The sequence below is a fragment of the Oryctolagus cuniculus genome, chromosome X (genome assembly GCF_964237555.1).
Source record: "Oryctolagus cuniculus chromosome X, mOryCun1.1, whole genome shotgun sequence".
Classification (NCBI taxonomy): Eukaryota; Metazoa; Chordata; class Mammalia; order Lagomorpha; family Leporidae; genus Oryctolagus; species Oryctolagus cuniculus.
The window spans coordinates 37670364-37688835 of NC_091453.1; the positions used below are offsets into that span (position 1 = coordinate 37670364).

The 18472-nt window shown below is 38.4% G+C and overlaps 1 protein-coding gene across 47 annotated transcripts in view; it reads right to left on the reverse strand.

Annotated features, from left to right (window-relative positions):
* Positions 1 to 18472, reverse strand: part of HUWE1 (HECT, UBA and WWE domain containing E3 ubiquitin protein ligase 1) — a 144381-nt gene that overhangs the window by 51108 nt on the left and 74801 nt on the right. For 44 of the 47 annotated variants that reach the window (XM_070067312.1, XM_070067310.1, XM_070067337.1 and 41 more), the window contains 10 exons: positions 15793 to 15850; positions 14370 to 14546; positions 10889 to 11134; positions 9621 to 9754; positions 8623 to 8717; positions 5976 to 6167; positions 3612 to 3828; positions 3147 to 3269; positions 2082 to 2319; positions 1487 to 1717 (listed from right to left, as the gene is read on the reverse strand). In XM_070067312.1, the coding sequence (XP_069923413.1) occupies positions 1487 to 1717; positions 2082 to 2319; positions 3147 to 3269; positions 3612 to 3828; positions 5976 to 6167; positions 8623 to 8717; positions 9621 to 9754; positions 10889 to 11134; positions 14370 to 14546; positions 15793 to 15850 (1711 nt within the window). The remainder of the gene's footprint in view (positions 1 to 1486; positions 1718 to 2081; positions 2320 to 3146; positions 3270 to 3611; positions 3829 to 5975; positions 6168 to 8622; positions 8718 to 9620; positions 9755 to 10888; positions 11135 to 14369; positions 14547 to 15792; positions 15851 to 18472) is intronic. The other 3 variants (XM_070067323.1, XM_070067321.1, XM_070067322.1) reach the window with 1 other exon arrangement.

The following is an 18472-nucleotide window of genomic DNA, read 5'->3' on the forward strand; positions in this document are numbered from 1 at the left end:
AAAGGACTCTTTTCAAGATAGGAACTGAAAGCATGTATAAGTCAAGGCAGTTAGTAACACGTACAACCCTTTCTGTTTGGTGCTTCCACAGCATTGAAACATTAAAGCTACTGAGGAAGGAAGTCAAGGTGATTCTCATTTCCATTCTCTAAGAAAGTGGGGGAGGAGGATAGAGGTTATTGTGACTAACAGGGTTAACTATAATTAAAAGACTGAAACCATAAAGGATCTAGAAAATAAACTGGTAATTGAAGATGTGCCCGAAAAACTGATCTAGGAATTCTACTACTAAGCAGAAAATCATGAGATGTACACATAAGGTACTTATACACCACAGCCTTAAAACATCAAACAAAAACATCTCTTAATGACGGCAGTGCAGCTCTACATAGTGTTTGATGTTGATTAGATTAAAATCAGGCACAGAACCAAGTGACTTAGAAAGAAAGACAATGACGACCTTGAGTGAAGGTAGTCATTATGAATGTCTTGTAAAAAATACATCGCTGTGTTTTTCGAGTTTTCTAAAGTGAGTATTAATTACTTTTTCAAAGAAATGATGCACGCATGTAATAGAAGACAGATGTGAAAAGCACTCTAGACACAGAGAACACACATACATAAAAATTCCAAGAGCAAAATGCTGAAACACTCAGAGGCTGAAGAGGAAGGATCTTATGTATTGTTTCCTTCCCCCTTCTAGTCTCCAATTTTTACAATGTGGATGAAAAATTTATTTGGAAATAGAAAAAAAGGTTTTGTACTGACTAAAGTTTCAAACTGCTCTTGGAGAATAAAGCTGGACCACAGCATCCCTCCACCTTTACAGGTTAACCAGATAATAGCCAAGCAAAATTTGCCTGTTATGGTTTGTCTTCTTTAAAACTCTTGTTGAAACTTAAATCCCAATTTTAGATATTAAGAGGTGGGACTTTAAGAGGTGAATAATGGACTCATCTATTCATGCAACTAATGGATTAACAGGTTATCTTGAGAGTGGGTCTGCTATAAGACAGTTTGTCTAGGCCTCTCACCATTGATGCCCTGTACTGCCTTGGGACTCTGCATGCAAAAATGCCATCACCACCAGATGCAACACTGAACCACACCCATGAGCCAAAAATAAGTCTCTTTTCTTTATAACTTAGACCCAGCATGAGGTCCTGTGCTATCAGCAACAGAAAATGGACTGAGAGCGCCTCCAAAGAAGCTGGAAGCAGCAGGCTACTGAGAATACTGTTAAGACTTCCAATAGTAATTAATGTGCTTAGGAGGACACACATCTAGTACCTGTGCAGAGCACTGGGACTACACCCCAGCTTTCCTTAGGAGAAAAAAAAACTGCTAGGAGGGAGTGAATTTAAATCTATCTCTTAGCTAACAGGACAGGGCACTTAGTGGTACATGAACCTAGAAAACTCACAAGCATTGGATTGGTTTAGGTGCAAAGTCTGGAGCCTGGAGTGCCAGGCTAGCAGCACCTTACCTGTTGTAGCTGCTGCTGGTTGACTTGAGGTTCCCTGCGGGAGCCACCTTCTTCTTGCCCTGCATCTTCTTCTCCCCGAGATCCCTCCTTCTCTTTGCTCAGTCTCTCTCGAATCACAGGTTCTCCACGGAGGATATGGCACAAAATAGCTAGCATGGACTCAGCCATTCGCCCACCATACACCTTCAGCGGTTTCCGATTCCACAGGTTCTTGATGCAAGTAAAGGCTGCCTGTTAAGTTATTTGAAAAGTTTGTGAAGATCATTTTGTCTCAATTCAAAGTCCCAAGAGGAATAAGTTTAAGACCTATGCAATAGTCCTGCCACAATCTGTTAGTGTCAACAAGAAAAATCCTAGGTCAGCACTGAGAGGCCCCAAAGAAACAAAGAAAAAGGGCATATACTTCAATATGGAAGTACCAATCTGAAGTTTATACTACAGAATTCTCAAATGGTCTCTGTATTCCCTTCTGTAAGACAGCCCCATCCAATGGTTCTTCAGCAATCACGTTATTTCACCAAGGAGGACAGAACAAAATAGGAGTTACCTAGTAAGCATGAGAAATTTTTCTTGCTTTTATGTGCCAAATACTCACTTTCTGAGTTACCACAAGAAAGCGCAGGGCACTGAATTGTGGAAAGTTCTGGACACCTCCAGGCAATTTGGCAGGCAGTGAATGTGGAGATTCAAGCACCGTGGTGGGATTCACCATCTTCTCCACTAGCATAAGCCAGGCATCTAGGAATTCTCCTGTACCATCAGGTAAATCTGAATGCTCCAGTCCCTCAGAAACAGGGACTTTGCCTCCCATGGACAGAGCCCAGTTGAAAGTTCTAAAACACAATTAAGAGAAAATGTGGAATTAGCATATTAGTGTTTGAGATTGGGGGTGGAGGTGGTTATACATTTAAAAGATCCGAAATCTCTATATTGGTACTACATGTCCTTCCTCCCAGGAGGTATTGCTTCTAATCTACCATTTAAAAAATTTGAGAGGCAGAGCAAGGGACAGACAAAGAGGTCTTCCATCTGCTGTTTCACTCCCCAAATGGCTGCAATAGCCAGAGCTGGGATGATCTGAAGCTTCTTCCACACAGGTCTGGCACGTGGGTGCAGGGGCCAAGCACTTGGACCATCGTCTACTGTTTTCCCAGGAATTAGCAGGCAGCTGAATTGGAAGTGGAGCCAGGACTTGAACCAGCGCCTACAGGGGATGCTGGCACCACAGGCAGAGGCTTAACCTAGTATGCCACAGTGTCAACTCCTGTCCACCATTTATTAACTCTACTTTTTAAAGCTTTACCTCTGTCCCCATCCTGCCAAAGGAGAGAAACTCAGTTTACAATGTTATGACCAAGAAAATGAGAAAACTTACTGTATTTAGGGAAACAGAAAAGATAAGCCCATTAGAGAAATATATACTGTGAACCAGAAGTTCAACAAGGAAAAGCAGAGACCCTTTTAAACACCCCTAGGACAAGCTAAATATCAACCTCCAAGGAAAACAGACAAACACGCTAAAAGTTTACAATGCCAAGGACATTAACAATATGTATCCTACTGACAAAAGATAGGTGACTTAGAAAGCTGTGGGCTGGAAAGGCACAAAGAAAAGACCAAACTCCAAAAAATGCTTCTCTTGGAAGCAAATGATCCTTACTCAAAAAGAGCGTTGTGGCCTCCAGAGCAGAGAAATTTCTGTAGCATTAGGTGGTAGGGATACTTCCTCTCATCAAACAGCATTGGGGATGTGAAACCAACTGAACAGATGAAGAATGTCAGCCTGAATGAGGGAAAATGAAAAAAAAAAAAAAATTCAACCTTCTCAGAAGCAGACAGAGAAGCAATGGAAAATTCACGTAAAAGCCAAGAGTAAAATTTAACAAAACTTTAAAACAAAGGGTTATTAAAATAAAGGTCATTAAAATAAAGGGTTACTGAAATGCATTCTGATTGCAAATGCCTTGGACATTTCTATGTTGTACTAGATACAAATAAAACAAGCACTTCACACTTTCTTTGGGGTATGCATCAGGAGTTAGTAAGGGACCAAACAGTTCATTCAGCAAATTACACTGCTTTTATGGCAACATTCTAGTCCTTGCATCTTACAGCAGAACCTCACCTGAAGCGGGGCGTTGGTGTATATGGTGGAGGCTGCCAAGACAAACCCTTTGTCAGTAGCTTAGTGAGGGCTGAGGCTGTTGATCGAGCAGCGGGTGTTGGTGCTGTAGTCGTGCTGGCGGCATGATGACTCCGTCTCTGGCGCACAGGAGACCCCACACAAAGTTTAACAAGGAGTCCAAATAGCTCGGCAAGTGCTCGGCCTAATCTGGATGAAGCTAGAACCCAGAAGTCCAAATAAGACTGTATTCTCAAAATGGGTTTCATTACAATAGACACATTACCATTAATACTTTCTTATGAATGACCACTTCCTCCCAAAGAATACCTAGGAAACATTTGAGTTTGTCTCCACATACGGTAATCTAAAAAGGAAATTTGTTCAAATTCCTTTTTTATGAGAAGACAGAAGTATGTTGGTAACATATGTAACAAATGTGAATAACAAATAAGCATTCAGAGGTATACATTATATATTGTCTGATCACAATATGAAAGATTTAAGGGGGGAAATGCTAGAGAAAGCATAAAAATTTCACTTACAGAATTAGGTAAATTATACACTTCAAATGTTCATCTCTACAGGACACGTTTTTTAATTTATGTGGGGACTTTGAAATGTTCATGGAAAAATGGAATGAAAAGATAAGGTTTTTGGTGCAAAAAATTCATGTTTTTTTCCATAACACTTTCTAAGAATTTGTTGAAGACCATTCACATGCATGGATTTCAACTATTTCTGCACTAAGATAAATTTATTTTTAATTCCATTTTCCATGACATTTTCTGGAAGTACCCTTCTATTGTTGAACAAAAATTGGACTACAAATACAAGCATAGAAAAAGAAAATGCATAAAGAGAAAGAAAATTAAGCCTAAACATTGTTTCTCTGCTTTTCTGTAAAATACTTTTCTGTACTTTTACAGTTCTACAGTATTTAGTAGTTCTAAAAAGCAAACGGAAATGCTACAGAGCATTTTTTCAAATAAACACTATTTCATCATGATATAGAGACAAGAAGGGCTAAGTCTGAATCAAATTATGTCTTGTAAGGATGTACATGCACATATGAATCCATGGTATAAAAACAAGCTCTACTGGAGCTCATGTCACATTTCAAGCTTAAAACTTAGTAAGCTCTGAGACATACAGCATAGCAAGAGAGGAAAGAGTCCTTCTTCTTATTTCATTCAGATTAAGATTTCTTAATCCTGGGCTACACGTATACATGTACTATCTAGCTGGAAGGTGGGTATTCCAAGGCACTGAAAACCTAATGAATTCAAGTCAATGGGAAAAACACATCCAAACATTAGGTTTGTATTTTCTCACTATGGCTTTCAGGTAAACAGACAGCAAAGTGGCTCAAAGGTAGTTCAAGGACTAGAGAAAAAACTAAATGGCAGTGATCACAGAGAAATAGACATCAAAAGCATATACTGTGCCTGCAAAGTAGCCCTCTTAGAATGCTCTAAGGTCATATCAAAAAGTTTTGTGAAACAAAGCAAGGTGAGATAAACATGGATATCATCTCAGATGGTCAATTTTACTTTAATTTGGGGATACTGCTGGTAAACTTTCAAAATTCAACTAAGTGTAAAATTCATTAAGATTTAAGATAAAAAAATGGAAATAGCAAAGGCCACTTTCTGCTTTTCAGCAGGGCTCCAGATGCCCAGAAGTTAGACTTTCACATTTCTTTAAAGCATCAGGAAGAGGCAACTACTAAGGAATATACAAAATAGGCCAACCATCGATATTATGTTAAGGGGTAAAAGATGGCAAATACAAATCAGTGTGCATCCTTGTGTCCTGCCAATGTAGTATTCATGGAGCTGCCAGTGACTTTAATAAAACATATACCAGACTATGTCACTTGTCAGCAAAATTTAAAGAAGAGAAAACCGAAGAGGATACTAGTAGAGTAACAAATCAGGTAATTAGGAGAGTTTACTAACACACACACACATACATACACACACACAAACAAGGGTAAAGTGCTTCTAGAAGGAAATGGTGGGCAACTGTCCAACTGCAGACAGATGAGAAGGGAACTGAAACATAATCAGTGGATTCAGTATTAGTGGAATGGTAGGAGCAGAAGCCATTTGCAATAGTTGAAGAGAAGGAATTAAGATGGGAGGGTAGACATAGCACTCAGAAAGAAGATTCCCTTGTACTCTATATTCTTAGCAGTTACAGAGCCTGTTACATCATAGGCATTCAACAACGTACAACTGAAAGCAACTCACAGAAATTTCAAACTTTGTGAAATCAAAGTATATAGCATTTTCAACTCAGTTTGAGGAATGGCTGAGGCTCTGAAAAGCCAAAAATGGAAGTAGAAAAAAGAAAATCACTCACCTGACAACAAAGGCTTGATTTGCTTGATTCTGGCAGCCATGGCTGGTGTGATTTTAGATTTGCCCTTCGAGTCTGAAGTAGTAGGTTCGTCTGTCTCCATGGGAGCCAATGTGTCACCATCTAGTCCAATGCCTTCCAATAAGCCCTGGGTAGAAGCATCCATACTTCCAGCTGTTCCATCCTGTTCTCCATCTGCAGATACAAGAAAGAAACATTAAGACCTTCTAGAGCCAGCACTTACCTGGTGCCTTGTTCTGAATCTCAAGAACGAGCTACCTATGGTATATGTTACTCTTAAAAACTAAAACAGCCAGAAAGTGTACCGATATGCTTTTCTGTTTGGAGCTGTATTAAGTAGCTAATGTTGACATCTTCAAATGAAAGCATATCAACTGTCTTAACAAAGGGCTCCCCTGGGAGACTGCCATAGGTACAGCACAACCCCTGGGGTACCATTCACATGGACTGCAGTGTACAAAGTGCCTGTTGCTCTCAACGCAGGTGCTCTGCTATAATTTTCTATTTTATTGACAAACTCAAATTTGACATTACAGATTATCACTGGAGAATTCTACTCCTAGTATTTAAGAATATTGTATGCAAATATGGGATGACTTTTTGTTATATGTGTGTGCTGTAAGAATTAAAAATTAATCTTTATGCAAACTGAAAGAAGTTATCAGGTTTTCATTTCAATACTCTAAAAGTCAAATAGAAAATAAGTGCTCTTTGCAAAAAGTGTTCAAGAAGCTGCTGGAAAAAATACATCTGGATTCTTAGGAGAGTCAGTTCTTTGCAAGTGAATCTAATCCCATTCTCAGTTCTTAGTAAATTGCTTGATTTCTTTGAGTTAAATTTGGTATATTTGTGGGGGGGAGGGGTCAGCATGTGCCACGGCAGGTTAAGCTGCACACTCTGAAGCAGACATCACATATCAGTGGTTGAGTCCCAGCTGCTCTGCTTCCAATTCAGCTCCCTGCTAATGCACCTGGGAAGGCAGAGGAAGATGGCCAAAGTACTGGGGCCATTGCCACCCATGTGGGAGACCTAGACTAAGTTCCGGGTCCCTGGCTTCAGTCTGGCCCAGTCTCAGCTATGCAGCCATTTGGGGACCAGCAGATGAAGACATCTGACTCTTAAATAAATTTTCTGCTTTATGCTTAATGTTCTGGAATAGTTATTTTTTACTAATTTTTGGTTTGTTGCATTAGGGCAAAAAATTGCTCATGATTTTGGCTTATTCCAATTTGGAGCTTTATGATACAACATAAAAGCAATTTTCTAAACCAGCACTATCTAAAAGAAATATAATGTGATCCACATATAATTTTAATTTTCCTAGCAGCCACATTAAAAAGTAAAAAGAGGGGCCAGCGCTGTGGCGTGGTAGGTTAATCCTCCGCCTGAGGCACCAGCATTCCATATGGGCGCCGGTTCTAGTCCCGGCTGCTCCTCTTCCAATCCAGCTCTCTACTATGGCCTGGGAAAGCAGTAGAAGATGGCCCAGGTGCTTGGGCCCCTGCACCCACATGGGGCACCAGGAAGAAGCTCCTGGCTCCTGGCTTCGGATCGGCATAGCTCCGGCCGTTGCAGCAAACTGGGGAGTGAACCAACGGATGTAAGACCTTTTACTGTCTCTCCCTCTCACTGTCTGTAACTCTACCTCTCAAATAAATAAAATCTTAAAAAAAAAAGTAAAAAGAAACACTTTAGGTTTTAAATAATAAATTTTTTAGCATACTATAATAAAAAAATTTTTTTTTGCCAGGCAGAGTTAGACAGTGAGAGAGACAGAGAGGGAGTTATAGACAGTGAAGAGAGAGACAGAGAGAAAGGTCTTCCTTCTGTTGGTTCACTCCCCTAATGGCCGCTATGGCTGGCGCTGCGTCGATCCAAAGCCAGGAGCTGGGTACTTCCTCCTGGTCTCCCATATGGGTGCAGGGACCCAAGCACTTGGGCCATCCTCCACTGCCCTCCCGGCCCACAGCAGAGAGCTGGACTGGAAGAGGAGCAACCGGGACTAGTACCCAGCACCCCAACCTGGACTAGAACCTGGGGTGCCGGCGCCATAGGCAGAGGATTAGCCAAGTGAGCCATGGTGTTGGCCAAAATTTTGTTATTTCAACATATCATCAAAACGTCTTGATATTTTACAATAAAATTAAAACTCCACCATATTTTGATACAGTGATTTCTAGGAATCAATCTATATTTGCATAAAACCACAAAGATGTTCACTATTCAAAATAATGGACTGGAAACTTAACAGGGCAGGGAATGGTCACTTCATTTACCTTTACTTGGCACTTAATGTTAAGTGAAGCAAGAAAGCTATGAGGCATTTTACCTAAGACATCACAAATACCTCAGAGAAAGATATTAGGCAAAGTCTTCCAAACTCTGTTTTTGTGGTGGTGGAAATATGGGTGATTTTTCTTTCTACATTTTCTAATTTTTAAAATTAAGTGTATGTGTTTTTATAAAGACACTAAAATAGTTTATTTATAGTAATATGTAATGATTCAATGAAAAGATGAAAACTGAAGGACTATGGACAACAGAGCTAGCGACATTTTCATGACAAACCTATAAAAACAGGGAAACAGAACTGAAGGGAACAAGTAAGATTTTAGTTTCTTAGAGTTACCTGATTTTTTTCCGCCCTGGGCCGTACCTGTCTTCTCATCCTTTGGAACCAGTTTCTGCATGTCTGCCTGGCCAAATTCACAACCAGATGGTAGGCTGCAATAAGATCAATAAGATATAAACAGTGAGGAAAAACCAACACTTATCATTTACTTATTTATTTTGGTGTCAAAAAAAATTTTTGAAATCCATGCAGTTTTTTTCTTAACACACGTTTTCCATTAACGTTCTGAAGTATGCACAAATTTCAAAATATTTTTGCAGTGCTGGCATTGTGGCACAGTGGGTAAAGCCACCACCTGTGACGCCGGCATCCCATATGGGTACCAGTTCACATCTCGGCTGCTCCACTTTCAATCCAGCTCCCTGATAATGGTCTGGGAAAGCAGCAGAAGATGGCACAAATGTTTGGGCACCTGTCACCCAGGTGGGAGACCCAGAAGAAGCTCCTGGCTTTGTCTTGGCCCAGCCCCAGAGACTTTGTAGCCATCTGGGGAATGAACCAGTAGATGGAAGATGTCTCCCCCTGCAACTCTGACTTTCAAATAAATAAATAAATAAATCTTAAATAAGTACTTTTGCACAAAAACAAACTTAAATCCTATTTTCCATGAACTTTATCAAATATCCTCATATTAGACATATTTTATAACTTGCTGACACTATCCCTCCTGCAGCAGACGAGCTGAATGTAATAAAAAATCTGCAATTCATAATGTAACACTTACCATTTCGATTCTTCGTATATGGCTAACAATTGGACCCAATGTTAAACACCTTCTATGCTGACATGACACAGCTACAATGAGTCATCAAATCAAAGATGCTCATTTGTGATGCAGTCCATAGGTTGGTAAGTGGACAACACAACAAAAACTTCTGAACTCTTTACCATACTCTGCCATCCCTGAGCACAATAACCCTCTGGGCTCACTGAGCTTCATTTCTTTGTCAGAAAAGCTAGCAGATAATAAAAAGGGATGATGAGCATTCTCTTACCTGTTTGGGGTACAGAGAGAGAGGAGAACAGTGCTTTCCCATACTAGCGAACAGTATAACTGGCTCAGTTTGCTCAGAACACTCAGACCCAACTGAGAGCCCCACTGGTTTACAGAAATGGAACGAATTTCACTCTGCAGCCAAAGCAGAAAGAATTTCAAGTTTGAGATGTCCTTTGACAAAAATCAACATTCAGCTGGTTTAAGATTATATTATTCCTTTGTTACTATTCTAACGTAATTATTCTCTTCACCAAAATGTCCATATTTAAGATAACACTTCCACACATTATTCCCTTACAATATTTACAAACTGTCTTTAACTTTTGTCCTCATCCCTTTTTGTAAAGCAAAAGGTAAACATTAGTGACAACTTTTTTCCTGAATCAAAGAAACAATTTTGTAGCCTCATTAACAATTTATTTATTAATTATTTTGCTGTGGAGGGGGAGGGAGGCCTTCTTATTTCTCTCTAACCTCTTTACTTCAGGGAATATTTACATTTAATTCTTAAATTGAATACTGTTTCATTTTCATTTAATAAAAAGTAATACAAAAAAATAAACCCTGAGGCTTTGTTATGCTAGTTTTCTGAACAGTATACAAGTTATGCTTTTTATTTCTGATGTGACTAACCCACTGATGGCAGAGAATACACTCCTACTCAACAGCACACATAAAACAGCCCTGTTCAGCAATGATACCACTGATCTTCGGTATCAGTTGCCTGAGGAATGAAGTCAGAAAAATTCTGAGCACCTACACAAAGATGCCTTTTTTCTGGAATCACAAGAAGAGATTGTAGGCACAGACCCTGATATTAAGGACATTTTTAGTAATCTAATTACTATTGATTTAAATGTTATGTGGCAAAATGTCCTTCAATAACCCATTATCAGGCCTACATACACTTATAATAAAGATTAGAAAGTAGTGAAGCCAGATGACCATCTGATGGAGATTTGTCTGGTAAAAGGGTAACTGACTATATAAATTAATGCCCAATAATATAACAATCTCTCTCATTCTCTAAAAAGTGCAGTTCATATAATAATGATATAGTCACAAGGGAGAGTAACACAGCAACTTGATGCACAAATGTAAATTTTCCACTAGAAGGGTAAACACAATCAAAAACTCTCAGCCTAAATCGGATGGTTCTTTCAGCTATAGCCCAGGTAGGTTTGCTTCTAAGCAGGGTGACCTGCCAATGTTCTAAGTATTTCACTGGCTTTAAATGAACATGCATTGCTCTAAGATTATTCTTACCTGTCCAACTCTGCAAGTATGAACAAACATCATAATGTAGGCATGAGCAGCAGTGAGTGCATGTAGCAGAGGTGTGGCCTGGGCCGAGAGGGTAGCATCAGCAACATTACCAGCACAAGCCAGCTCTCGCAACAACACTGATCCCCCTGGGGATTCAATTGGGCGGTGCAAGGGCTCCAAGGAGGAGAGGATTGAGTCCAACTGAAGGAGACCTTCCTGAAGAACTTTGGGTTCATGTGATAGTGTCTGAAAAAAGAATAACAATTAAAATGTTAATAAGTAATGAACTTCATATGCATTATAGCTTTAATAGTCACAAAGGAAGTGACTATTAAAGCCTCCCAAATTTCTGACATGGTCATGGCCACTGACATGGTAGAACTACAGTATGATCCAGGTATGATGTACCTCAACACCTCTTTCTACAGAAACACACTACTTTCAAATTTCTTGAGCCAATCATACTTAAATGCTCATGATGGCCAAACTGGAATATCTTTATAGCAAAGATTATGCTTTAAGATTAATTCCAAATTTTGTTCAGTAGGAAGCAATGATAAGAAAGGTTCAAAAGCATGGAAGTAAACTGCTACTACAGTGTTCTTTTCTTCCTAAGAAACAATTCTGGGATAGGCACCACCTAGACAACCCGTGGATTATACGGTCCTTTTGATTTCTTTCCAACCAGAGAAAATATCTAACAGTAAAATAACCATGGCTTGCAATCTAAGGAAAGGAAAAACGATGTGTTTTCCAATGACTTTAAACCTATTCCAACCTCTACAGTGTCTCCTAGAGGTAGGATAAAGATGGATCAGTTTTTTTCCATTTATCTCTTATGAATATCATCTAACTCAATATTTGCAAAGAGCAAAATAAAACAGAACACTGAAAAGCTATGTCACAATTATGCATCTTTCAAAGTCAATATGGAACTGCATATCTTTTTCAGAATCACTTGTAACTACACAAATCAGCCAATAAAAGTTTCAGATTTAATAGCATTCACTGTCAAAATCCCAATGACAATTTATCATTTGTTTTCTGTAGAAATAGAAAAACCCCTTCCAAACATTCATAGGAAATCTCAAGTGACCCAAAATTGCCAAAACAACCCTGAGGAAAAAACTTAGAGACCTCCCTTTTCCTGATTTTCAACCTTATCACAAAATTATAGTAATCCAAACAGTGGTACTGGTATGAAGACAGATTTATAGACCAATGGTATAGAATAGAGAAGCCAAAAGTAAAACTTCACCAATCTATGGTCAAATGATTTTCAACAAAAGTGCCAAGACCATTAAATGAAGAAGTCTTGTATTGGGAAAACTGGATAGTCACATGTGAAAGAATTAAGTTGATCCTTATCTTACACCATATGAAAAAAACTCACTCAAAATGGACAGAAGACCTAAATTTAAGTGCTAAAATCATCAACTCCTAGAAGAAAACCATAGGGTGAAGCTGCATGACACTGGATTTGGCAATGATTTCTTGAATATGACACCAAAAGCACAGGCAACAAAAGAAAAAAAAAAGATAAATGGACTTCAATGAAATTAAAACTTTTGTGTGCAAAAGAACACCATCAAGGTGAAAAGGCAATCCATACAATGAGAAAAATATTTGCAAATCATGCATCTGATAAAGGATTAATGTCCAGAATTTATAAAGAAGTCCTAAAACTCAACAATCAAAAAAGCCTGTTTCAAAATGAGTAAAGGACTTGAACAGACCTTTCTCAAGAGATAAAAACATGGCTGAAAAGATACTAAACATCAGTAATTATTAGGAAAACACAGGTCAAAATTAAAATAAGATGTCACTTCATACCCACTATGACGCCTATTGGTAAAAAAAAAAAAAATCAATAGATAAGCATTGGTGAGAATTTGGAGAAACTAGAACCCTTATGCATTGCTGGTGGAATGTAAAATGATAAAGCTGCTACGGAAAACAGACTGGTAGCTCTTCAAAAACTAAACATAGACTGACCATATGATCCAACTATCCAACTTCTAGTTATATACCCCACAGAATTAAAAGCAAGATGATGAAGAGATATGTGGACACTGGTGTTCATAGCAGTACTATTCACAATCACCAAAAGGTAGAAGCAACCCAAGTATCCATATAAACAGATGAATGGATAAACTGGTTTATACATACAATGAAATATTATCCAGCTTCACAAAGGGAGCAAATTCTAACACATGCTACAAAATGAATGTACTTTGAGGACACAATTATGTTTAGTGAAATAACTTAGTCACAAAAGGAGAAAGAAGTGCCTCCATACTGTAGACTGTAGACAAATCTAGACAGAAATTTGAATGACAGCTGCCAAGGGAAGGAGGGAAGAATGAGTAGTAGTTTTTTAATGAATAGCTTCAGTTTTGCTGCATGAATAAAGTTCTGGAGTTTGGTTACACTACAATGTGACTGAACAGTACACTTCAAAATGGTTAAGATATCATATTTCATGTTATGTTAGTTAAAACCAGTAAAGAAAAGTAAGATAAAGGACATTCATTTTCAGAAGAATTCAACAGTGAACTACAGGTCAATTATGTTAAAAATAATATATGAAGTCAGTTAAAAAAAAAGTTCATTGAGGGGCTGATGTTGTGGCGCAGCAGGTAGAGCTACAACCTATGACACCAGCATCTCATATGAGTGCTGGTTCATGTCTCAGTTGCTCCACTCTGATCCAGCTCCCTGCTAGTGGCCTAGGAAAAGCAGTGGAGAACGGCCCAAGCACTTGGGTTCTGCCATTTATGTGGGAGACCCAGATGAAGCTCAAGGACCCTGGCTTCAGCCTGGCTGAGTCATGGCAGTTGTGGCCATCTGGGGAATGAATCAATGGATGGAAGATTTCTCTCTCTCTAATTCTGATTTCCAAAATAAATAAACCAATATTAAGAAAAAAAGTTCCTTAAAATGGGAATGAAAAATTTTTGAAATCCATGCATACAAGGGGTCTTCAAAAAGTCCAAGAATAATGTGTATTATAAATAAACTTGCACGGATTTCAAGGTTCTTCCACCGTAATAAGCAGCTTTCATTCCATTTTTCAACATAATTTTGGATATATCTGTGTGTCTATCAAACATGAAAGAGGGAAAAATATAGGGCTAAAAATGCCAGAATATATGTATCTATAAAAAATTTTAAAGAACCCACTAATAAAACATAGCTACAAAGCTTTCCTGTATATATACTATATTATTCTCTCCAATAAACTCTAAATGATTTTAGAACAACATACCAAACTCAGGAACAAAGAAAAATTATCTTGACATCTCAATAAAAAATAATGTGGCACACTATATATATTAGTCACAAAATTTACTCATAACATAATATAAATTTAGTCATTATTTTTCAACTGTAGGTGAGACCACAGTAAAAACATATATGCAGAAGTATGACAAAATTGATTTCTACAAAGAAATGAACATATTTGGCTAATGCTTCTTACCAATATGGATTTGCAGACACCTGCAACAGCCTGACAGGCAGCAGATGTGGGAAAGTCAATGGGCAGATTGGGAAGACCCAAAATGGTAACCAAAGGCAAGAGTCCTTTCTGATTCACAAATTCCTGGCAGTGGTCATCTGTTGTATTGTTGCTCAGAATAGATTCCACAAATTTCATCTAGGTAATGAAAATTTTTTAAGAAAAGTTAGAGCCTGACACTTGGAACTAAAAGGCCACCTTGGAGCAAGGACAAAGGTAGCATTGTAGTTGTTACATCACGATGTTATAGAACAGCAAAACCTCAGGCAAACAGGGATAGGTGTATGACACAGACTCTAACAAATTCCTGGGAAACAGAATAATCATGTTCTTTCTAAACTACCTTTTCAATCAAATAATTTGAGGGCACAGAGAAGTCAAGTGACTTGCTCAGGTCCTCACTATGAATTAGCGACAGCCTCTCTTCCAATTTCTTAACATGATAAGTTAGTGCTTCTTGCATGATAATATGTTCATTTCTCCCCAAAGGAAAATAAATCTTTTTTTTTTAATGCAAAGGAAACCTGGAACTCTGGAAGAGTGATTTGAACCAACTGAAGCAGTTTATAGGAGTACGAGGGAAAAAAATGTGGGCAACCAAACATAGGCACAAGAGAAACCATCTCTGGAAGTCCTGAAGTGCTTAATAACAAAGAAAAAGTGCTAAGTGGACTGTCCCTTATTGATATGCAATTTTGGGAAAACACAAACTTTTCACCTTTTCCTGTGAATTTTTCATAAAGTTAAAAGGAAAGTCCACATTGGAAGTAATGGGAAAAAAATACTGGACACATTCAGAAAATATTGGATTGGCGTAGGAAAGCTCACTTCCATCCTATTTGGATTCTAATGGGAATGGTAAAAATGAACAGAAAATTGGGAATAAAAAGGAAGGCACGACTGCTAGCCTTTGGCAAACCAGCATCACAGAACAAAAACAAAAGGTCTGCACATTTCCCCCTCTGCATTTACAGAGCCCAAGCTGGGGGTGGGCATTTAATTCAGTTTAGTAGCCCACTGGGACTCCCACATCCCACAACAGAGTGCTGCTTAAAGTCCTGCCTCCTCAACTTCCAACCAACCCTCATGCTAATGTGCACCCTGGGAAGCAGCAGATAATGGCTCAAGTACTTGAGTCCCTACCACCCATGTGTGAGATCTGGATTGAGTCAATCTTCTGACTAGCCCAACCCTGTCTGTTGCAAGCGTTTGGAGAGTAAACAAGCAGATGGAAGGTTTGTCTGTCTCTCTTCCTCTCAAATAAAATATATTTTTAAAAAGAGCCTAAATATAAATATGGAAATAATTAGACCCTTTGATAACCACACACATTTTCCAGAAAAGCACACACCCTTCACTCAGTTTGCCATACAATGAATCTTACCACATTAAGGATGTAATCCATGAGGGGAATAGGAATACGTTCCTCTGTACCAACAACCCTGTCAAGGGAGAAAAGAATGAGTTACACAGAAATTCACAATAGCAGTGCAAGAGACCAAAGTGAGGAAAGGGACAGTGCTACTCCAAGCCTTTCTCAGTTAGGCATGGCCCACAGTACATTAGCCTTTAGATGTACATACTGGAGAAAAACAAAAAGCCGAAGTTCATTCTCAAGATTGCTTGCCTAGCTTGATGAGGCTTGAAAGCAGAAAGGGAAAAAAGAGAAGCTTTCAAAATCTCAGCATCTGTATATACCATAATAGAAAAATTACCCTCTCTCAGGCTAAGTACTGTTGGAAGATTTGCCCACAAGAAAATATTAAAAATAAATTCAAAGACTTTTAACATTTGCTTAAAGAAAGGAGCTAAAGAAAGAAACACATAAATATCTTACCATGTTCTTGTACCAAGTTTAAACTTATGGAAAGTAGGAAATAGAATCGAGTTTTGTTCAAAAATCCATAATTAGATCATAGAAATATGGAATTAAAAGTTAAGTTTATGTAAGTACCAAAAAACTGAAATCTGTGCATAGCTTTTTCATAGCATGAGATTTTTCCATGAAATTTTGAAAGCCACTTGTATACTGAAATGAACAAAATATATCTCAAAGATAAACCCTGGGAAAGAGTAAGACTTAAGTAGAAAAATGGAGCATTTTGGAGATAGGCCCTTGGAATAGATTAGGGCAGGGAATGGGGGTGTGGAGAAAAGGAGCAGACAGAAGTGAGAAGTAGGTAGGGGGAGAAAAGAAGGCAACAAACTAAGTCTTCATCTCCGAGAAAGAAAAAATGTGAATAAAGATTCTCCAGGCACAAGAATATCTGACAGCAAAATGTTGAACAAGCAAAGGGATGGAGAGGTAACACGAATGGCTTCAGAGATCAAATATCCAGGACTAGGGTTTGGGTAGGATGTTGCAAACATCCTCAATGAAAACTGTAGGGAAGAACTTTGTACAAAGGGAAGACCACAGACCTTTTCTTGACTATAAAGTTCCTCCTTAGAAACATGGCAGCACTCTGTTATTTATACCAATTATCCATCCCAACTTGGCCTTACTTCACCAGGAAAAATCCAGACGACCACCTCTAACAGCCAACAAGTGCAGGTGAGGCTCCAACCCAAAGAGACACCTGCCTCTTGGTAAATTTCAAAGACAAACAACCTGAATAATGTAATAAGTGGGAGTAATATGCTCCCTTCATTTGCTAGATGCAAGTTGGGGAGAACAAGAAAAGAAAGCAAACCAATAGTGGTTCTCAATACGAAGCAGGAACAAATTGGTTCAGTAACCACTTTTCTGGCTATTCTCATCATTTGGCTCTCTGACCAAGAAGCCATATATAGGTACTAAAAATAATTCAATATATTCTACCTACTAACTGATTACAAGAAAAATCATTCTAATCTTTATCTCATTTGAAACTTTGGCCCAAAGCATCTTTCAATAAAAGACTGCATTCTCATGATGAATAAAGTGATTTACCCTAGTTAAAAACTTCTTCCTTTTTGCCCTCCCCAAAACATACATATTCCCAAACTCAAATTTATATATGTATTTATGATGGTGGAGCCACTGATCAGAAGTTAAGGAGAGTTTCATATTTGGTGTCATAGTACAGCATACAAGACAAAAGATCATATTTTTCTTTTGAAGGGGGTTGGGGACATGACCTTCCCTCCTAGCCCAAGAAAAGACAGCTGCCTTTTGCAAAGGAGCCCTCTCATCAGTGGTTCCCACTTCCAGGGAAGAGATGGTTCTCTGTACCCATTGCCTTTAAAGCCCAGACAACTACTATTCACGTTCCAAAGATCACATGGACTTACATAACCCATTTCTTTCAAGTTGCTCAGGAGATGTGAGTGTTAAGCTAGGAACACTAAATGGAATCAACCACAAAATGAACTATGGTGCCCCCAAAAAGAAATCCTGGGTACTTACAAGTATATTCATCTATAACAGTATCAAATTTTTTGGGTTTGAATAACTTAGAAGGCAGAAAAAAAAAAGAGGCCAGAAGACAAGCATTTAGCACTATTCGTGTGAACACTTCTGAATGAAGACAGCACTCCATGGATCTGGGGTGGACCATGTTGGCTAAACTTCCTCATCTCCAGCACAAAATTATGAATCCCAAGATCATATATAAGCACAATTACTTTAAGTACCAGCTGTTGGTTTAGAAAAAAGAAGGGAAAGAGAACTGCCTTGGCCAGAGGGGGAAAACAACTCAGAAACCCAAATTCCATCAATAGGAGAACGGATAAACACAATATTCATAGACTCAACAACAAAAAGTAACAAGCCACTGAAAGAGACCATAGGAATGAATCTTAAAAACAAAACAAAACCACAATGAGGAAAGAAGCCAAGAAAGCATATACATATACAACAGATATAATATACATAGAAGCTTCCATTTATATGATATTTTATTTATAGAATGTTCTTGAAAAGGAAAAATTATTATACAATGAAAGAAGTAATATAAGCAGGTATCTCATTTTTGGTGGGGAAACTCAAAACTTAAAATCAATAGTTTACTATAATGGCATTATACCTCAATAAAAAAAAAAAAACCTGGGGAAAAATGTGTGTGTGTGTGTGTGTGTGTGTG